Source organism: Populus trichocarpa, chromosome 10 (assembly GCF_000002775.5).
Source record: "Populus trichocarpa isolate Nisqually-1 chromosome 10, P.trichocarpa_v4.1, whole genome shotgun sequence".
NCBI classification, from domain to species: domain Eukaryota; kingdom Viridiplantae; phylum Streptophyta; class Magnoliopsida; order Malpighiales; family Salicaceae; genus Populus; species Populus trichocarpa.
In genome coordinates this window covers 9,579,486-9,598,778 of record NC_037294.2, presented here as the reverse complement: position 1 = coordinate 9,598,778, position 19,293 = coordinate 9,579,486, and the positions used below count along the sequence as shown (strand labels likewise).

Genomic DNA, 19,293 nt, shown 5'->3' with positions numbered 1-19,293 from the left:
TTTTTTAATATTTTGAATAACATATTTGAATTAAAACATTACTATTAACTTCAAAAATTCATGAAAATAAATTAATAATTAACTTTAAAAATATTTTATATATTTATTTAATAACCAGGCTGGAAAAATTCCTGCTCCGCTAATGAGTATTCAGCTTTGCAATTCTTTACACCATAGCCATATATAGGTGTCGCAATCAAGTAATTAATTCTAGAGGTGTTAATTAATGCCTCACTTCCACTGACTTCGAAAACAAAAGAAGAAAGTAAGCCTTTTTATTTGAATTCTCATGCACAAACTTTTATGCACACAATTTTTACATGGATACACAGTTTTTTCTATGCAAGAACAGGTGCCCTTCTCTATGCCAATGGAATATCATCACGGACTTTTTTTTAGTTTTTTCTATGCAAGAACAGGTGCTCATAGAGGTGCTCTTCTCTATGAATATCATCACGGACTTTTTTTTTAGTTTTTTCTATGCAAGAACAGGTGCCCTTCTCTTTGCCAATGGAATATTATCATCACGGACATTTTTTTATAAATAGCAAATATGACACCACAATCATGACATGACATGACATGATATATTGATTAAGAGCCATACTATTTTTTTTCACCAATAATAGAGTCTTTTCTTCATGAAAAAATTCCAAGACCAAAATATATGAATACACTCAGTTAGCAGGTAAGTATGCAATGGCACAACTAGGCTTACGATGATAGTAGTTGGATGGTGGCATAATTCGGCTGACTTTTTTTGTTAATTGGGTATTTATTTTTGCATCCTTTGAAGATTGCTTAATTGCAAACTTAAGTCCCTAAAGCTTCACTATAAATAGGCATTCATTTGCTTGTTTTAATCATCAAGTTTTAGAGAGAAGTTAGAGAGAGAAACACTAGTGAGAAGTATAGAACAAGCTCTTGTAGATTCTTAGTATACAAGAGTTAGAGTATATTAATTTTTGGATGTTCTCCTGGGATATCCCAAGTAGAGAGATTGAGTCATTTATAATTTATACTCCTTCATAGTAATATATCATTGCCATCTTGTTTGTGGACGTAGACCAAGTCAGAACCATGTAAATCCTTATATTATTCTTTGTGCATGTTTCTTTCCTCTTCGTTATCTAATCTGTTTCTCTTTAGTTTGCTGCCTGTTTTCTTGCTGCGACTCAACAAGTTGATTTGTAGATCATATAAAGCTCGAGGTTTAATTCTCTTGCAGTCTTGTAGCATCAATGGCCGCTGCAAATTGTTCCTCTGGAGAGACTTGTGCTGCTCTGATCCATGGAAAACAAATGGCACCTTCTCGGTTACAAGCTTGGGCTCGTCTTTTTGTTACTAAATTTCTTGGAAGTCATATCTCCACTGACCATTTAATGTAAGTTCACTAGCGAAAATGATCACTTTTTTTTTTCGTTTACATGTGTTTCGAAAATGAATAAATATAATTGGCAAGAAATTAGAAATACAACGATACCAATTAAACTAAGGGGTTTTTTTTTGTCTATTTTAATGATACTTTTTACCTTCGAGGGAACTAACTCGAATTTAATGTCATTTGATTTGGACTGTGCTGTCACAGCTTAGAGGAGGACGGGGGTGCAACTTTCACCTTCGAGGGAACTAGTAAAAGATTTTCTCTAGAAGTTGTTCTCAAAGTTCACAATCCTCGGTTTTACTGGAAGGTACGTTCTGCTTGTGGGTCTCCTTTTCTCTCAGCTAAGATTATAAGCAACAATATTGTTGCAATGCACGAAATTCTCAACATTTCATTACAATGATTAGAAAACGTTGTCAGGTAACGACGCGGGCTGACATAGGCCTTGCAGATGCTTATATTGATGGAGATTATTCTTTTGCTGACAAAGACCAAGGTCTTCTACATCTTATCATGGTGAGATATATAATGTTGTTGTAATATTTAGTGCTTTTCATTTCGGTTTTAATATCAATAATTTTCTTTAAAAAAATTAAATTTTAGGTTCTGATTGCGAACAGAGATGCAAACAAATCTATCTCCAAGGCGAATAACAAAAGGCATGTGATTTTGCTTCTTTTTATTCCTTTGATCCTATCAGATCATCTAACATTCATCTTTGGTTGAGTATATATAGGGGTTGGTGGACACCATCGTTATTTACAGCAGGTATTGCTTCCGCAAAGTTTTTCCTTCAGCATGTTCTGAGGCAAAATACTCTTACACAAGCTCGCAGGAACATCTCTCGTCATTATGACCTGGTATGGGATCATAGCTTGTTAATTCTTTTGTTTAATAACGTCCACGCTGTAGGGAAAATAGATTGTGTGGAAATTGTAGCAATATATTAGCATGTGCTAGTGCCATGTTCAGAATTCTGATGTTAGTGAAGGATCTTTCAGTGAGGCTTACATCTTCCTTTTCATTTCGTTCTTCTAGAGTAACGAGGTTTTTTCTCTATTCCTGGGAGAAACAATGGCGTACTCGTGTGCAATATTTAAGGTCAGAAACCCAACCTTCCAATGCTTTTATTTTATTTTATTTGATGCAAAGCAGGAATCTCATCCACTATGTGCCATGGCTTAGCTTTTGATTATTTTATTTGCATGCGATGTTACATTATAGACTGAAGATGAAGACTTGAATACAGCTCAGTTGAGGAAAATCTCTGTTCTGATTGAAAAAGTGAGTGTGATATACAATCTCTTAACTGTTTCACCAGATTTTTAACAAATTTTAATTGATATACATACTCATGTATTTATTTTTTAACCGATATAGGCAAGAATCGATAAGAAGCATGAAATTCTTGAAATTGGTTGTGGCTGGGGAACTTTTGCTATTGAAGTTGTCAAACAAACAGGATGCAAATACACGGGTCTCACTCTATCTGTGGAGCAACTGAAATATGCAGAAATGAAAGTCAAGGAAGCTGGTCTGCAGGTATCTATGGGATGATAATTGATATATATAGCATCTACTTCTGTCTGAATTGTTGTTCAGACTGATTTTCTTAAGACAAATATCTTCATTTTGAAGCTTATAACCCATTCTTTTACCAGGATAATATCAGACTTCTCCTCTGTGATTATCGTGAATTGCCTGAAGGCTATAAATACGATAGAATCGTATCTTGGTAAGATGCATCTTTACTAGATATATACCAACCATATCCCGCCCAGACTACTGATGTCATAAATTTTGATCTGTTTTCCTAGTGAAATGATAGAGCATGTGGGTCATGAATACATGGAGGATTTTTTTAGTAGCTGCGAATCAGCATTGGCAGAAGATGGGCTTCTTGTTCTACAGGTATGACAAATAAGGGAAGGGACCTGTCATTGTCTGATAGCATTGTGCTTCATTACCACATTTTCAACATTTAGCCTAGATGACTCTTTTACCTTTCTACTAATTGCAAAATATATAGTAAAAATGGTTGTTTTTTTTCCTCAGTCTACATCTATAGCAGATGAGCGTTATGATGAGTACAGGCGAAGTTCTGATTTTATCAAGGAATATATTTTTCCCGGTGGATGTTTGCCCTCATTGAGTAGGATAACATCAGCCATGGGTGTAGCATCAAGACTCTGGTATGAGTTGGTTTGTTACACAGTACTTTGAAGCTTTCTTCTAATTAATTTTTAGTTTGTCTTGACTATTCTGTAATCCTAATGTAAGTTTTGTTTGTGCAGTGTGGAGCATGTGGAAAATATAGGAAGTCATTACTATCTTACGTTAAGATGCTGGAAAAAATATTTCTTGGAAAACAAGAGGTAGATATAATCATTTGATTTTTATCTTCTTTGCAGATCATCATCATCATCTATCACCCCACAAAGGAAAACATTTCTAACTTTTCTCATTATTTTTCTTAGCAAAATTCTTGCCATGGGATTCGATGAAAAGTTCATCAGGACATGGGAGTATTATTTTGACTACAGCGCTGCAGGTTTCAAGTCGTATGCCCTTGGGAATTATCAGGTAATTGCAGGTTTGCATTTATTCCTTTCCTTTGAATACAACATTAGAATCAATAAAAAAATATATATGGAATTTAGAGATGCTCTACTCCCATGTTAATATTCGAGCTTATATGATAATGCAGATTGTATTTTCACGTCCTGGCAATGTCGGAGTATTAGGTAATCCATACAAAGGTTTTCCATCGGCATATCGACACCTTCTCTGATATCTCCCGAGCTCCATCTTGAGAGGAGACATAACAGAAATAATCAATTGCTTCACTTACTCTTCTTTATCAGCTTGTTTTATTCAAATATATTCAAATGTATTTAGTTGTAGCTGTCATTCATAAATAAAGGATTCGGTTGTAACCTTCCTAGTTTAAACTAGGATCTTCAACAACTCTTGATTTTGTATTTATACTGTTGTTTAATCAATGAGAAGTATTCAGCTTTGCAATTCTTTACACCATAGCCATATATAGATGTCGCAATCAAGTTATTAATTCTAGTGGTGAAGTTATTAAGCTATGACATGAAGTTGTTATTAAACAATTAGAAAAATATTGACTTGGTTTATTTTTCATATGAACATGTAAACCGACACTAGTTCTTTTTTTTATAATAATAATAATAATAATAATTTGAAGAAAAAAACTTCATGTTTCTCTATAAATTTATCAATATTCCACTTCTATCTAAATTTTTTTATAATTTCCAAATGTTACTTCTAAAATTTCAGAGAAGTTATGCTAATTTTTTTTTGTCCATCAAATAGCCTACGTTTTATTTTGTTTCTTGATTTTATTTAAGGTTTATAAATGTTTACATCACCGTTTGTTGATTTAAGAGGAAAAAAAAGAAAAATAAAAGAAAAACATGAAAAAACGAGCCTTTTGTAATAGTTGAAGAGTGAAATTGAAACTTATTAGAAACTATAGGGGTACTATTGGGAAATTCTTAGCTACGAGGATAGAAGCGAATCATTGATAAATCTTTAAGGGCAAAAATGATGTTCAGCATGAATCGACAACTCGATACCATATCTTATGTTTCTGTCAAAATCTCATACCTATGACTTGTGCATGATAGACTATAGAGTATATTTAATAGTGTGATTGCGATTGTTATTTCTCAAGTGTTTTTCATTTGATTTAGAAATGTATCAAAATAATTTTTTTTTTTATTTTTTAAAATTTATTTTTGACATCAATACATTAAAATGATCTAAAAATAGAAAAAAATATTAATTTGAAGAAAAAAAATAATTTTTAATTTTTTTTAAAAACGCTTTTAAAATATAAAAACAAATTTGGCCATATCAATGAAATTATTAATTCCTATATATATATATATATATATAGAGAGAGAGAGAGAGAGAGAGATAGAGAGAGAGAGAGAGAGAGAACTGATATTATTTTGATGTTAAAAGTACAACCACCACACCACCATAGCCATATGGCTCAACTAGAAAACAAAAGAAGAAAGTAAGCCTTTTTATTTGAATTCTCATGCACAAACTTTTATGCACACAATTTTTACATGGATACACAGTTTTTCCTATGCAAGAACAGGTACCCTTCTCTATTCCAATGGAATATCATCACCCAATTTTTTGTATAAATAGCAAAGATTACACAACAACTATGACATGATATATTAATTAAGAGCCATACTATTTTTTTTCATTAATGATTTTCATAAAAAAATTCTAAAACTAAAATATATAAATACACTCAATCACCAAATAAGCAAGTAATAGCACAACTACTGACTACCAGAAAGTAATTTCTAGCAAGAGAAGTCCTAATCAAAAGCCGTGAAAGCACATGCCAACCCATTGAAAGTGCCAAATAATTTTTATGCCAGCTACTTTATTCCTAACCTTCACTTTATTTTTTTCTTCATGTATATTTCTTCTTTTACATGCACATTGATTTAATTTAATGTAGTAGTTTGGTAACACAGGAGTGCTATATCCATTACAAAACCCGTCGTGCAGGATCTCAAGATAGTGGACAAATGGACTGTATTGATGAATATATATCATTCCAAACAGTGGACAAATGGACTGTATTGATAGAGATATTGCAGGTGGGGTAGAACCAACGAAGGCAATGGATGATTTGCTTGCCATATCGCTCAGGTGCATCCTTCCTCAAAATGAGAGGCCTAACATCAGACAAGTCTTTGATGATCTCTGTTCTATATCTGTTTGAAATTTTGTACATGTGTCCTGGAATTAATTTTTGTCATTCCCCAACACCCCCCCCCCCCCCCCAATTGTCCATTTCCCCCATTTGTTTCATTAATTGGTTTTAAAGCCTTCTGGGGCTAATCATCACTTTTTTTTTTGGCTGGAAATTTTCTTGTAAAGGAACAACCAATTAATCTATTGATTATTTGACAGTGTTTTTGAGTTTGAGAAAGGAATTTCAATTCTTGTGTTCTCATTTATGTCACTTTACCAACTTGAGATTGCGAGATATGTCTTTCATAGACACAAGAGTGCTAATGACGTTTCTGCATCATCTCCTAGTCTGCCTAAAATCCGAATTCCAAAGTGTATGGTCTCTCTTCCAGTTTTAAAATCAATACAGATGCAGTTGTTTTCCATAATAAGGGATGTGGCCTAGGAGTTGTGATAGGGAAAGATCAAGGTCCAGTCTTACTTTCAGCCTCAAAATACACCACAACTAGGATGGCAACATTGCAGAGACCTTGGCAAGCTTTATACGGGCTTCAGCTAAACAGGAAATAGACAATTTGGAGCTTGAGAAAATTTATTGTCTTTTATCTCTAAAAATTGATGTCACTTCTTACTCTGGGCCCCTAGCTGAAGACCGTTGAGCAGAGCTTCCCTGCAAGCAAGTGATTTATTTTGAGAGGAAATTTTACACGTGAAGAGAGTCACAAGAGAACGGTCAACTGTGTAATATTTTCATAACTTAATTTTATTAATTTTTTAACTAATATAATTGATAAAAAAGAGGCCACAATTTATTTACTGGCTTTGAAAAATCAGAAAAGGCTCAGTATGGGTATTGTTGCTATAATTTATTTTTCTAGATCGTCATGTTTAGTTGCCTTTTCCCCTGCATTACTGAGGAGGCAAAGAATGGTCTAGTCTAATTGTCTACTAGTCCAAGTTTGTTAGGAAAATTGAAAGAAAAAAAAATTCTGAAGACAACTTTCTGATAGTAGTATTATTGTACATTATTGATTCATCATAATCAATAACACATAGTATTATTGTGCTCGGACAAATTTAATTTCTTGTGCAGTAGTAGGTGTTTATGTCAGGTGTTCAGTCAGGGATAGATGACTATTGTGGGAGGAAATCATCACTCTGCAGGCTGCCTTTGGGATACCATTCTTTTTAGTTGGTGATTTCAATTAAACTTTGCATCAGAGTGATAGAAACAGTAGCTACCTCAATCAGCTAGGAGCAAATGAATTTAGAGACTTTATTAGCGAGTGTAACTTCCTGGAGTATCCATTAAATGGGCATCGATACACTCGCTTTCGAGGATAGTCTCTGATAGCAGACAACAAACATATAATATAAAGGTAAAAAACTTAAAACTAATTTAATCAAACATATTATCCCAGCCATGCTCAACATCCTCCCTTTTCAAGTACTCAACTTAGCTCTGATAGTAGACAACACTGGTTTTCAAGTAGAAAGCCTACTTGGATTGGCACCTAAAGGCAACCCAAGGTATCTGATCGGAAAAGAATCACTGCGACAAAAAATCACATTAGTCAAAGTTTGACATGCAATCCTCATCCAAGTTAATTCCTATAAGATAACTTTTATAGAAATTAACTTTTAGACTTGATATGATCTCGAACAAGCGAAGAATCCTCTTGGCATGCAGCATAGAAGAGTAGTCATTTGGCAAGAATATCAGAGTGTCATCTGCATATTGCAAATGAGTTATATGGTGCCCTAGAGTAGTCTGGAGGCCCTTGAAATAATCCGAATTTGAAGCCTTGTTAAATAAAACAGTCAAACCATGTACTGCTATGTCAAATAGAAAATGGGAAAAAGAGGATCCCCTTGCCTTAGACCCTTCTCTTGACCGAATTCTCTACTAGAAGAGCCGTTGATCAAGATGGCCATTTTAGAGGTGGACAAGCATTCAAAAATCAATTTTTTCCAAAGAGAACCAAATCCCATAAAATCCATAGTAATATCAATATGCTCCCATAAAATCGATTTGAAAGCTTTGTGAAAATCCACCTTCAATAAAAAATTGTGCCCCCCTTACAACGAATGTAGTTGAGAATAATTGGGAGGTTCGACCTATTGGTTAGCCAACCTTTTCTATATATATGTGTAGGGCAATATACAATAATAATGGTGGAGGTTACAACACAAGAGTATGACTATAATATTTTCTATATTGATACATTCTATAATATGCCCCCTCAAGCTGAGGGTGGAGGATCGACCTGAAGCTTGAATCGAAAGCAGTAAACGGAGCAGTAGGAAGCGACTTAGTAAGAACATCGGCAAGTTGATCGTGAGAGAAGATAAAGCGAATCTGAATCTCTTTCTTCGTAACTCGGTCTCGTACAAAATGATAGTCAACCTTAACGTGTTTAGTACGAGCATGAAAGATAGGATTTGCAGATAAATAAGTAGCGTCGAGATTATCACACCAAATAGTAGGAGTAGAATCAGAATGAATCTGCAGATCTCTCAATAGATACTGAAGCCAAATAACCTCAGCAGTGCCATCTGCCAAGGCTTTATACTCAGCTTCGGTGGAGGAGCGAGCAACTGTGCGTTGCTTGCTTGATTTCCATGAAATCAGCGTCTAACCAAAGAAGACAAGATAACCACCGTAGACTTGTGATCATCAGTACTACCTGCCCAATCTGCATTTGTAAAACCATGTAGATCAAAGGAGGAAATACGAGTGATATGTAAGCCATAGGTGGCCGTACCCTATAGATAACGTGGAATACGTTTAACGACACCCTAATAAGAATCTGTAGGAGTATGCATAAACTGACAGACTCTGTTGACTGCAAAGCAGATATCTGGTCTCGTAAAAGTGAGATATTGAAGAGCACCCATAATCTGATGAAACTGTGTAGGATTAGAAAACAAGGGATCTGACATTATGGTGACTTTGGAAGTAGAGATAGGCGTATCAACCGGTTTGTAGGAAGTCATACCAGCCTGAGCGAGGATGTCAAGGATATACTTATGTTGTCGTAAGATCAGACCCATAGTAGTGGATTGAACCTCAATGCCCAAAAAATAGTAAACAACGCCTCAGTCACGAAGCTTGAACTCTGAACTGAGTAACTGTATTAGGCGGTGAAGTATAGTAGAGTTGCTACCCATAAGCAGAATCTCATCAATATAAACCAGAAGATAAAAGATATTGGCACCAACAGACAAGATAAATAAGGAGGTGTCAACCTTGGAAGCATGAAAACCAACAGAGAGTAGAAAGTCAATCAGACGAGTGTACCATGCCCGTGGGGCCTGTTTTAAACCATATAGAGATTTATGCAACCAGCATACATGAGAGGGAATAACAAAATCAACAAAACCTGGTGACCTATAGGTGACACTCAATAATATGACCTGTTTCAATAATATGACGATAGTGACGCTCAATGCTGCCATTTTGCTCATGTGTATGAGGACAAATTAATCTGTGATGAATACCAATAGTTTGAAAGAGACTGTTTAACTTGCGATATTCACCACCCTAATCAGTTTGAATGGATTTAATTTTGCGAGAAAACTAACGCTCAACAATTAATTAGAAACGTTGAAATATAGGAAACACAACTGATTTGGCAACAAGAGGATAATACCATATATATTTTGTATGTGCATCGATAAATAACAAAGTAACGAAAACCATCAGAGGAAAACATAGGAGCATAACCCCAAATATCATTGAATATTAAATCAAGTGGAGTAGAAGCTTTGTGACCTATAGGTCGCAAAGACAAATGCGAAGACTTGCCAAGTGGACAAGCTTGACATTGAACAAGAGAGCGCCTAAAAGTACACATTATTTTATTTTTGGAAACTAACAAATTGAAAATACAGGAAGTACGATGACCCAATCGACGATGCCAGAGATCAGCATTGACAGAGACACAATGAGACCAATAAGCTTAAGGAATGGTGGTGGCAGGAGACTTAGAGAGAACATAAAGACCATCATTGCTCTGTACGGAAAGGAGCACTGCTTTGGTGGTGAGGTCCTTTACATAAAAGATAGAGGCATGAAATTCAAAATAAATATTATTATCACGATAAAATTTCTGAATAGGTAGCTATGGTTTGGTAATGTGAGGAACATGGAAACATTAGATAATGTAAATGTATGTTTAGGTGAACGTAACATGATATGTCCAATATGGGATATGGATAGACCCTTATCGTCACCAACATGTAAGTGATCATTACTAAGATAGGGTGCAGAATCGGTCAGAATCGCAAGATCAGGCGTAACGTGGTGGTTCGCACCAGTGTCCGGGAACCAAGTAGGGGCAGAAACCGAACCAACAGCAAGATGAGCAGAGGGCTGGTGACCACTGCTGCGAAAGTGAGCACATTATGGGGTTGTGTGGCCGAAGGAGAAGCATAGCTGACACTTAACGTTCTGCTCAAAGGACTGGTGGGGAGACCATTGCCCACCAGCAGATCGTCTAGGCTGTTGCCAATGACCTTGCTTTTAATCCGTGAGAGCAGAGGAATGAGAACCATGAAAATCAGACTTGTCATAGTTATTGTACCTGTTGCTTTTGGAGCGCTAGTTGTCGCGGGAACGACCTCTGTGACAGCCAAAACTAGAGTTGTGCTGTTGCTGGGCAAGATGAGCAGAGGGCAGCAGAGATGGATTTGCAGCCAAGGATGGAAGAGAAGTCCTATGCAGAAACTCATGAGTAAGAAGATGGTTGTGAAGGTCCGCGTATGACAGTGGTTCTGCCTTGGTCACGAGACTAGTTACCAAGTTTTTAAACTCACCATGAAGACCATGAAACATATACAGGTTGAAGTCTTCAAGAGAGAGGGGCTGGCCAACAGTAGCCAATTCATCAAATAATAACTTGGCGTGCTGCATGTATGTAGTAACTGAAACATTTCCTTGCCGAAGATCTTGAAAAGACCCATGAAGTTGCATAGTGTGAGAATCAATGGAGAAGCGAGTGTTTTCTCAAGAGTGCGCCAAACACAAGAAGAAGTCTGACAATCTACCACAAGATGCAGGACATCCATGGAGAGAGAGGAGAGTAACGCGTTTAAAATAAGCTGATCATGTTGCTTCCAATGGAGAAAAGAGGGGTTGATTGCTGAAGAAGAGCCATCAGAACAGTTAGAAACATGAGAGGGAGGACACGATACTAAGCCATCGATAAAGTGGAAAACACCTTGACCAATAAGATACGACTTCATCTGCATTCACCAATAGAGATAGTTGGTGGTTGTAAGCTTCAATGAGACCACTTGATGAGTGTTGGACAACACAACGATAGAAGGAGTTGTCCTCATGATGTGAGGAGGTATGACAGAAACATGGGAGAAGGAACCATGATTTTGCTCTGCAGGTTGGGCCTGCTGCTGGTGGGAGAAAGAACCAGCAGCAACAACTTCTGAGGGGCTTCCTGGCTGGGCTGTACTGCCGATTTGGTGGAGGGAGAAGGCGGCAGCAGCAGCAGCAGAATCCATTTAGGAGAGGGAGAGAGGAGGACAACTACAGGGGGGAGAGGGAAAGAAGAGTTCAGATGGAAAAAGGCTCTGATACCAAGTCGAGAATAATTGGGAGGCTTGATCTATTGGTTAACCAACTTTTTCTATATATATGTATAGGGCAATATACAATAGTAATGGTGAAGATTACAACACAAGATTATGACTATAAAATTTCTTATATAGTATACCTATAATATTTCCTATATAGATAAATGCCACCAACAATCTTGTTAACTATCATGAATCCATCTAAAATCTGACACCCAGCAATAAAAGCTGACTAGTTGATACTAATAACATCTCACAGAACACTCTGGAGGCTAGTAGACAAAAGCTTTGGCACTATTTTGTATAATCCATAAATCAAGCTAATAGGCCGGAATTGAGAGAATGTGTTTGGTCCTTGGTCTTTGGAATCAACGCCACAAAAGAAGAACTAATACCCTTGGGCTTTCACATCTATAACAATGATCTGGAAGAAAACGATGAACATGTATCTCTATGATGCTCAGCAACATGTCAAGTCAGATGATTTGCTGCGTGGTGTTAAGGATGGTGAGGCCTCAGAGCATGTAATTGCAAATATTTTGACTTCGAATAAAAGATTGTGTCCTACGTCTTGCAGTAAACATATCTTGTTCAATCATCATAATGGATTGTTTTGTAGGACAAGTAACTAAAAGATTAGAGCGGTGGTTCTTCATTGTTAATATCATCAAGGGACTTGAAGACAATCAAGAGATGTTTAGTTCCAAATTTAAGGCCCTGACAATTCGGATTACAAATTTAATTTTTTTTATATATTTTTTTCTCTTTATACTTGATCTTTTTATCATTTAATATTTGACCTATAAATTTATTACCATTTGTTTATCTTTATTTTTTGTAATATTTTTTTAGTTTTTCACTTTTTTTTCACTTTTTTTGGAAAAAAATATTTTTTTTACTCTTTATACTTGTAATATTTATCATTGTATACTTTGCTTGTTTATACTATTATTTTTGTTTTTATTTTTATTTTTTTGTAATTTTTTTGTATTTACACTTTTTTTGTAAAATTATTATATAAAAATTAAAGAAATGATATTTCATTGTAGCAATTGCAATATTAACACCTTTATTAACACATATAATTTTAACTATATTTTCTTATATGTAAGTATGGACATAACACTAGGTGATGACTCTTTAAACTATTCCTCCTGAAAAATAATATGTTGGATATCTATATTTTTTTTCAAAGTTCATCGCGAAGTCAGATAACAATAAGGCTCCTGCAATAAGTTTTATTACAAATAACTGGAATCTATGAGAATCTTGCCTTTGGCTTTTCCTGCGTAGCACAAAAGTTTCAGAATACAACTTTGATTCTATTTTCAAATAAAGAATTTTATTTTGATTTTATTTGGTGATCTTGTATTTGATTAGTTTATTTCCGGCACTATCATAGAAAACTTTTGGTGTTATTATTATACTTGTTACAATGGCTAAAACTTGAAAACTCTCAACCCAACTTTTTGTTTATCTCAAATTTTAAATTAAATCATGTGTAAATTATCCTAACGTAACCTTGTTAACTAGGTAGATTTAAAACAAATCAAAAAAGAATAAATGGATCAGGTTAAACCTAGCTAGTCTGCCAAACCTACAATCCGGGTTATGAATTCTACTATGTCAAATTAATTTTTTTATTTTATTATACGATAAAAAATTAAAAAATCGATTTACCATTAATCCAATACTAAAAAATAAAATTAAATAAAAATCTCATATTAAATATAAAAAACTAAAAAAGAAAAAAAATTAAAAAACAAAAGGCAAACAAAACCAAAGAGCCTATTACAACAAAACTCGAGCACATGGGCTTGAGAGAGGATAGCAGGTTAGTATCCTATCATCTGTGGTCTGAAAGAAAATATTGTTGTCAGGGGAAATTCAACCTGCAACCTTTAGCCACCAAACACATATATTTCATCCAACTAAGCTATGACATGAAGATATTATTAAACAATTAAAAAAATATTGACTTGGTTTATTTTTCATATGAACATGTAAACCGACACTAGTCCTTTTTTATATAATAATAATAATAATAATAATAATAATAATAATAATAATTTGAAAGTATACTCAAAATATAGAATTAATTAAAAGGAATGTCAGATGAAAGACCCGAAAATCCTATTGAGAATCGTTAGGAGAACTTACAATAAATATACAGAATATACTAAAAAGCAACTCAAAATAACACAAATAAAAGATTCCAATGCATAAAAGAAAATCAGGTTTAGTCTCCTAGGTTTAGGGACTAAAACGATAATTTTCCAAAATAAGAACCAAAACATAATTTTACCAAAACTGGACCAAACTATAAATACATAACCATACTAAAATTTCACCCATAAACCATCCGCAATTCTGTCCAGAACGACACAGGGCCAAACTATAAATGTTTTAAAAGTTCAGGGACTAAAATGTAAATCCCTAAAATTGAGGGACCAAACTGAAAATAATCCAAATCAATTATCAAACTAAGATTCCTCATCCTTGACCTCATAATAACACTGTCCAGAACCTCAAAATATATAGGGGTCAATTTATAATTTTTCAAAGTTTAAGGACTAAACTATAATTTTCATAAATCAATGACCAAAATAAAATTTGGCCATCTTCAACCTCAAGACCATTCTGTCTAGATTTTACAACAAGGTTGAAATGAATTTTTTAACCCATAAAAATTAATTTAAATAAATCAACTCACAAATCCTTATTTCTAACAACATACTCCAAAATCAATCACTTGACATTAAACCCCTAATAATCATAAATTAATCTTAACAACATAAACTTCAAATCCTTATAAACCCTAATCTCTCTTTTTTTTTAATTCTTCCATAAACAAATCATAATCAAAAGTAACATGAGAGAAAGAATCACTTACTTGCTACTTCCACATTTCTTAAATCCAAAAATTCAATATCAAAAACTGAAATTCTTGGTTTGATGAGGAGAGGGTCACGACGGCCACAAGAATTAGAAGAGAGAAAATGAATTCTTTTGCAACTTTTCCTTATATACCTAGGTTAACTTAGGTTGGGTTTGGGCTGATTTGGGCTTGGGTTTGGGCCAAAAGTTTGGGTCTTACATTTTTTTTGTCCATCAAATAGCCTACATTTTATTTTGTTTCTTGATTTTATTTAAGGTTTATAAATGTTTACATCACGTTTGTTGATTTAAGAGGAAAAAAAGGAGAAATAAAAGAAAAACATGAAAAAGTGAGTTTTTTGTAATAGTTGAAGAGTGAAATTGAAACTTATTAGAAACTATAGGGGTACTATTGGGAAATTCTTAGCTATGAGGATAGAAGTGAAGCATTGATAAATCTTTGAGGGCAAAAATAACGTACAACATGAATCGACAACTCGATACCATATCTTATGTTTCTTCCAGAATCTCATACCTATGACTTGTGCATGCTAGACTATATTTCATATCAATGAAATTATTAATTCCTATATATATACATATATTGAACTGATATTATTTTGATGTTAAAAGTATAACCACCACCCCACCATAGCAATATATTGGTGTGGCAATCAAGTAATTAATTCTAGAGGTGTTAATTAATGTCTCACTTCCATTGACTAGAAAACAAAAGAAGAAAGTAAGCCTTTTTATTTGAATTCTCATGCACACAATTTTTACATGGATACACAGTTTTTCCTATGCAAGAACAGGCACCCTTCTGATCTATTCCAATGGAATATCATCTAGATAAACAAGTAAAAAAAATTGACTTAATTACAATATTATATGATTTTTTTTTTCAATTTTTTTCCTAAACAATCTTTTAATTTTTCTTAAAAAAATTGTTAAAAATAACATTATTTCATTAGAAACTAATAAACCCAGGTCAATTTTTTGATCTGCTGATTCATCTATTCGACCTACAACTCAGACCTTAGACCGGATAATTAACCAGACATGGTCTCAAAATTAATTATAGCCCCCAAACATAGATATTACAATTCGTGGAGTACACTTTGAAAATTTTATCAAGAAATACTTTTTGTGCTGGTTTCTTTGATCAGTAGTAAACTGATCTATTCATTTATCAAGGGTCAAGACCATACTTACAGATCATACGAGCACACTCTATGGCCATTAACTGGTTGAATAGCTACTGCAGGGCAACAGGAAAATCTTTTCTTAAATTAATTTATTTTTAAGGGCTCGTACGAATTTGCAATGAATGCCAAGTAATATATTGATGTTTGTAGATCGATACTATAAAGATATATATGATGTGTTCTTAATAATATTTTTTTAAAGAAAATCTTAATTGACTTATAAATTGATTTGAAGATTCTTTTTATTATTAAGTGTTTAAATGTATAATATTTTTTTTTGATGAATTTCAAAAGTATATTTCATTTAAAAAAGTTTTAAATTGACGTTTTTTTTATAATTTTGATATACTAATATTAAAAATTAAAAAAAATAATTATTTTGATATATTTTTAAATAAAAAGCATTCTTTTCAAAAACAAATAAAAAAGTTTTGATAAGTACACAAATTATTGCACAAGTGCAATGTTTGTCACCCAGTTAATCCCCTTTAAAAAAACAAAATAAAAAATAAAATCACAAATTAAGGAAGCACTGTGTGATGACGATTTATCAACAAGATCAACATCTCTTTCTTTGTGATCTTTCGTTTCTTGGCCAAATTTAGCTTAAGATTGATATAAAATGACAATTCTAGCTAGTCAAATGGAAGCATCATTTGGAGAGCAAGGACACGATCTTGACATCAAGATATAAGCTTGCGGCCAAAAAGTCATCGTCGGAATGGTTAAAGAGAAGTGCTTTTAGTCTCAATCAACTTGTCTCAGTTATTTAGGTTCTTTCTTTCCTTTAGCCAATCAATCCAAGTCGGTGACACTTTACAGATTTGAACGCGTGTTTGGCAGTGTGGTTGCGGGTGCTTTTTAAATAGCTTTTCGTGTCGAAATACATGCCAATGATATTTTTTTATTTTTTAAAAATCATTTTTGACATCAGCACATCAAAACGATCCAAAAAATACAAACCGCACTCAATTTTAGCAAAAAAAAAAAAATTTAAATTTGATGAAACGCAGTTACAAACACAATGTCAAACGCAGTTAATTGATAAGATTTATAGGCTCGGAACGCAATCAAGGATGGATGAATATATAAATTGGATGATTAGATGTGTCCTTGAACCAGCTTACATATCAACTGATAATGAATTTATTTTATACTAATACATTTTAAAAAAATAAAAACTCCTCGATCGATATTGGGTTTCAATTAAGTTAAAATTCTCGTCAGATCAACATGTTGAGTCACTAAATTAGTACTCTTGCTTGTATTTGACAGGTTTAAAGCTTGCTTTGGTATTCAGATATTCAAGAAAAAACCTAGAATTAAAACAGTTTTTACAGTAACTTGTTATCACTCCAGGCCTTGTCATAAAGGAGTCCAAAACTGCAAGGGGCAAACAAATTGTTCATCCTAAACATTGCATAGACATAGGTTTAAAGGCTATGTAAATTGTCTTGAATTCCAAGATAAGCCATCATTTAGAGAGATGGAAAAAAGACTTTATTTTCTTTCACTTGCGAAAACTAGAATATTCAAGGCATCTAAACCTCACAAAGACTCCCGTCTTCTACCCTAAACAGCAAAGATGACACAGCGACAATGACATGATATATTAATTAAGAGCCACACTATTTTTTCGATCACTAGATAAACAAGTAATAGCACAGCTAACTTACAACCAGAAAATAATTTCTAGCAAGACAAGTTGCAATCAAAAGTCGTGAAAGCACTATTCCTGACCTTCGAAAGTCAGCTAGGCCATATAATTTTTATGGCAGCTACGTCATTCCTAACCTTCACTTTATTTTTTTCTACTACTATTCTAAACACCCTCTACAAATCATTAGTAATGAGGTTGTATTTACCTTGTAAGAAAATAAAATAAAGATTACGACTCCTAATCGACTTAATTACAATATTTTTTTTGGATCTAGAAGAAAACGATGAACAAGTATCTCTATGATGCTTAGCAACATGTCAAGTCAGATGATTTTCTGCGTGGCGTTAAGGGTGGTGAGGCCTCAGAGCATGTAAATGCAAATATTTTGAATTCTCATGCACAAACACAAGATCGGACTTCTCTCCCGAGCTCCATCTTGAGGGGGCATAACAGAGATAATCAGTTGCTTCATTTACTCTTCCTTGTCAGCTTGTTTTATTCAAATGTATTCAAATGTATTTAGCTGAAGCTGTCATTCATAAATATAGGATTCTGCTGTAACCTTTTTAGTTTTTAGAATCTTCAACCCCTCTTGGTTTTGTATCTATACGGTTGTTTAATCAATAAATTCTTTACACCATAGCCATATATAAGATTCTGCTGTAACCTTTTTAGTTTTTAGCATCTTCAACCACACTTCGTTTTGTATTTATGCGGATGGTTAATCAATAAATTCTTTACAGCCATATATAAGATTCTGCTGTAACCTTTTTAGTTAATTTTTAGCATCTTCAACCACTCTTGGTTTTGTATTTATGCGGTTGTTTAATGAATGAGAAGTATTCAGCTTTGCAATTCTTTACACCATAGCCATATATAGGTGTCGCAATCAATTAAGTTATTAATTCTAGAGGTGTTAACTAATGCCTCACTTCCATTGACTTCGAAAACAAAAGAAGAAAGTAAGCCTTTTTATTTGAATTCTCATGAGCTGCCTCACAAATTTTTTATACACACAATTTTTACATGGATACACAGTTTTTTCTATGCAAGAACAGGTGCCCTTCTCTATGCCAATGGAATATCATCACGGACTTTTTTTTAGTTTTTTCTATGCAAGAACAGGTGCCCTTCTCTTTGCCAATGGAATATCATCACCGACTTTTTTATATAAATAGCAAACATGACACTGTTACTAAACAACCTGTTAAATTTACTAAACAAACATGAAAAAATTTAATCTTAAAATTAACTTTTCCAAAATAGTCATCTCCCCGTCTTTCTTTTTTAGAGAACTTTGAAGAAATAAGATGAAGGTAATAAGGGTAATATAGAAAACAAAATAAATTAAATTTTATCTCTTTCAAATATGTAAATTCAACTTATTTATTAATTGAATTCAATTACATTAAAAAAAATTATTTCTAAACAACCTATTACTGTCTAGCTACTGCTGTATAACAGCATCAATAGTCTTCATGAGCTTGACCATAGTGAGGAGTAGAGGAATTCATCAAGTTGTGTTGAACGGTAGCTCACAATGATAGTAGTTGGATGGTGACATAATTCGGCTGAATTCTCATGCAAACACAAGATTGGACTTCTCTCCCGAGCTCCATCTTGAGGGGACATAACAGAGATAATCAGTTGCTTCACTTACCTTTTTTTTTTATATAGTAAACGAGAGAATTATATATTAATTAAGCAGCCCCATCAAGTAACTGGAGCTGAACAAAAGATAGAATACAATGAGAATATAAAAGAAAAGAAAAGACCAAAGCGACGAGGGACTTAATTAGTTAGTTCAGTTCATAATA

General features: G+C 33.7%; 1 protein-coding gene across 2 annotated transcripts in view; it reads left to right on the top strand.

The window, feature by feature from the left end:
• The first annotated feature begins 868 nt into the window (after positions 1–868).
• The window catches only part of LOC18102462 (uncharacterized), a 54,440-nt gene continuing 36,015 nt past the window's right edge, over positions 869–19,293 (top strand). Inside the window, exons 1-14 of one of the 2 annotated variants that reach the window (XM_002314461.4) lie at positions 869–1,384; positions 1,589–1,691; positions 1,805–1,900; positions 1,988–2,043; positions 2,121–2,244; positions 2,423–2,485; positions 2,609–2,668; positions 2,765–2,926; positions 3,046–3,119; positions 3,202–3,295; positions 3,440–3,576; positions 3,679–3,759; positions 3,862–3,967; positions 4,092–4,408. In XM_002314461.4, the coding sequence (XP_002314497.3) occupies positions 1,242–1,384; positions 1,589–1,691; positions 1,805–1,900; positions 1,988–2,043; positions 2,121–2,244; positions 2,423–2,485; positions 2,609–2,668; positions 2,765–2,926; positions 3,046–3,119; positions 3,202–3,295; positions 3,440–3,576; positions 3,679–3,759; positions 3,862–3,967; positions 4,092–4,175 (1,383 nt within the window). In that variant the 5' untranslated portion in view covers positions 869–1,241 and the 3' untranslated portion in view covers positions 4,176–4,408. Of the gene's footprint in view, positions 1,385–1,588; positions 1,692–1,804; positions 1,901–1,987; positions 2,044–2,120; positions 2,245–2,422; positions 2,486–2,608; positions 2,669–2,764; positions 2,927–3,045; positions 3,120–3,201; positions 3,296–3,439; positions 3,577–3,678; positions 3,760–3,861; positions 3,968–4,091; positions 4,409–19,293 lie in introns of those variants that run through there. The other variant, XM_052456545.1, reaches the window with a different exon arrangement.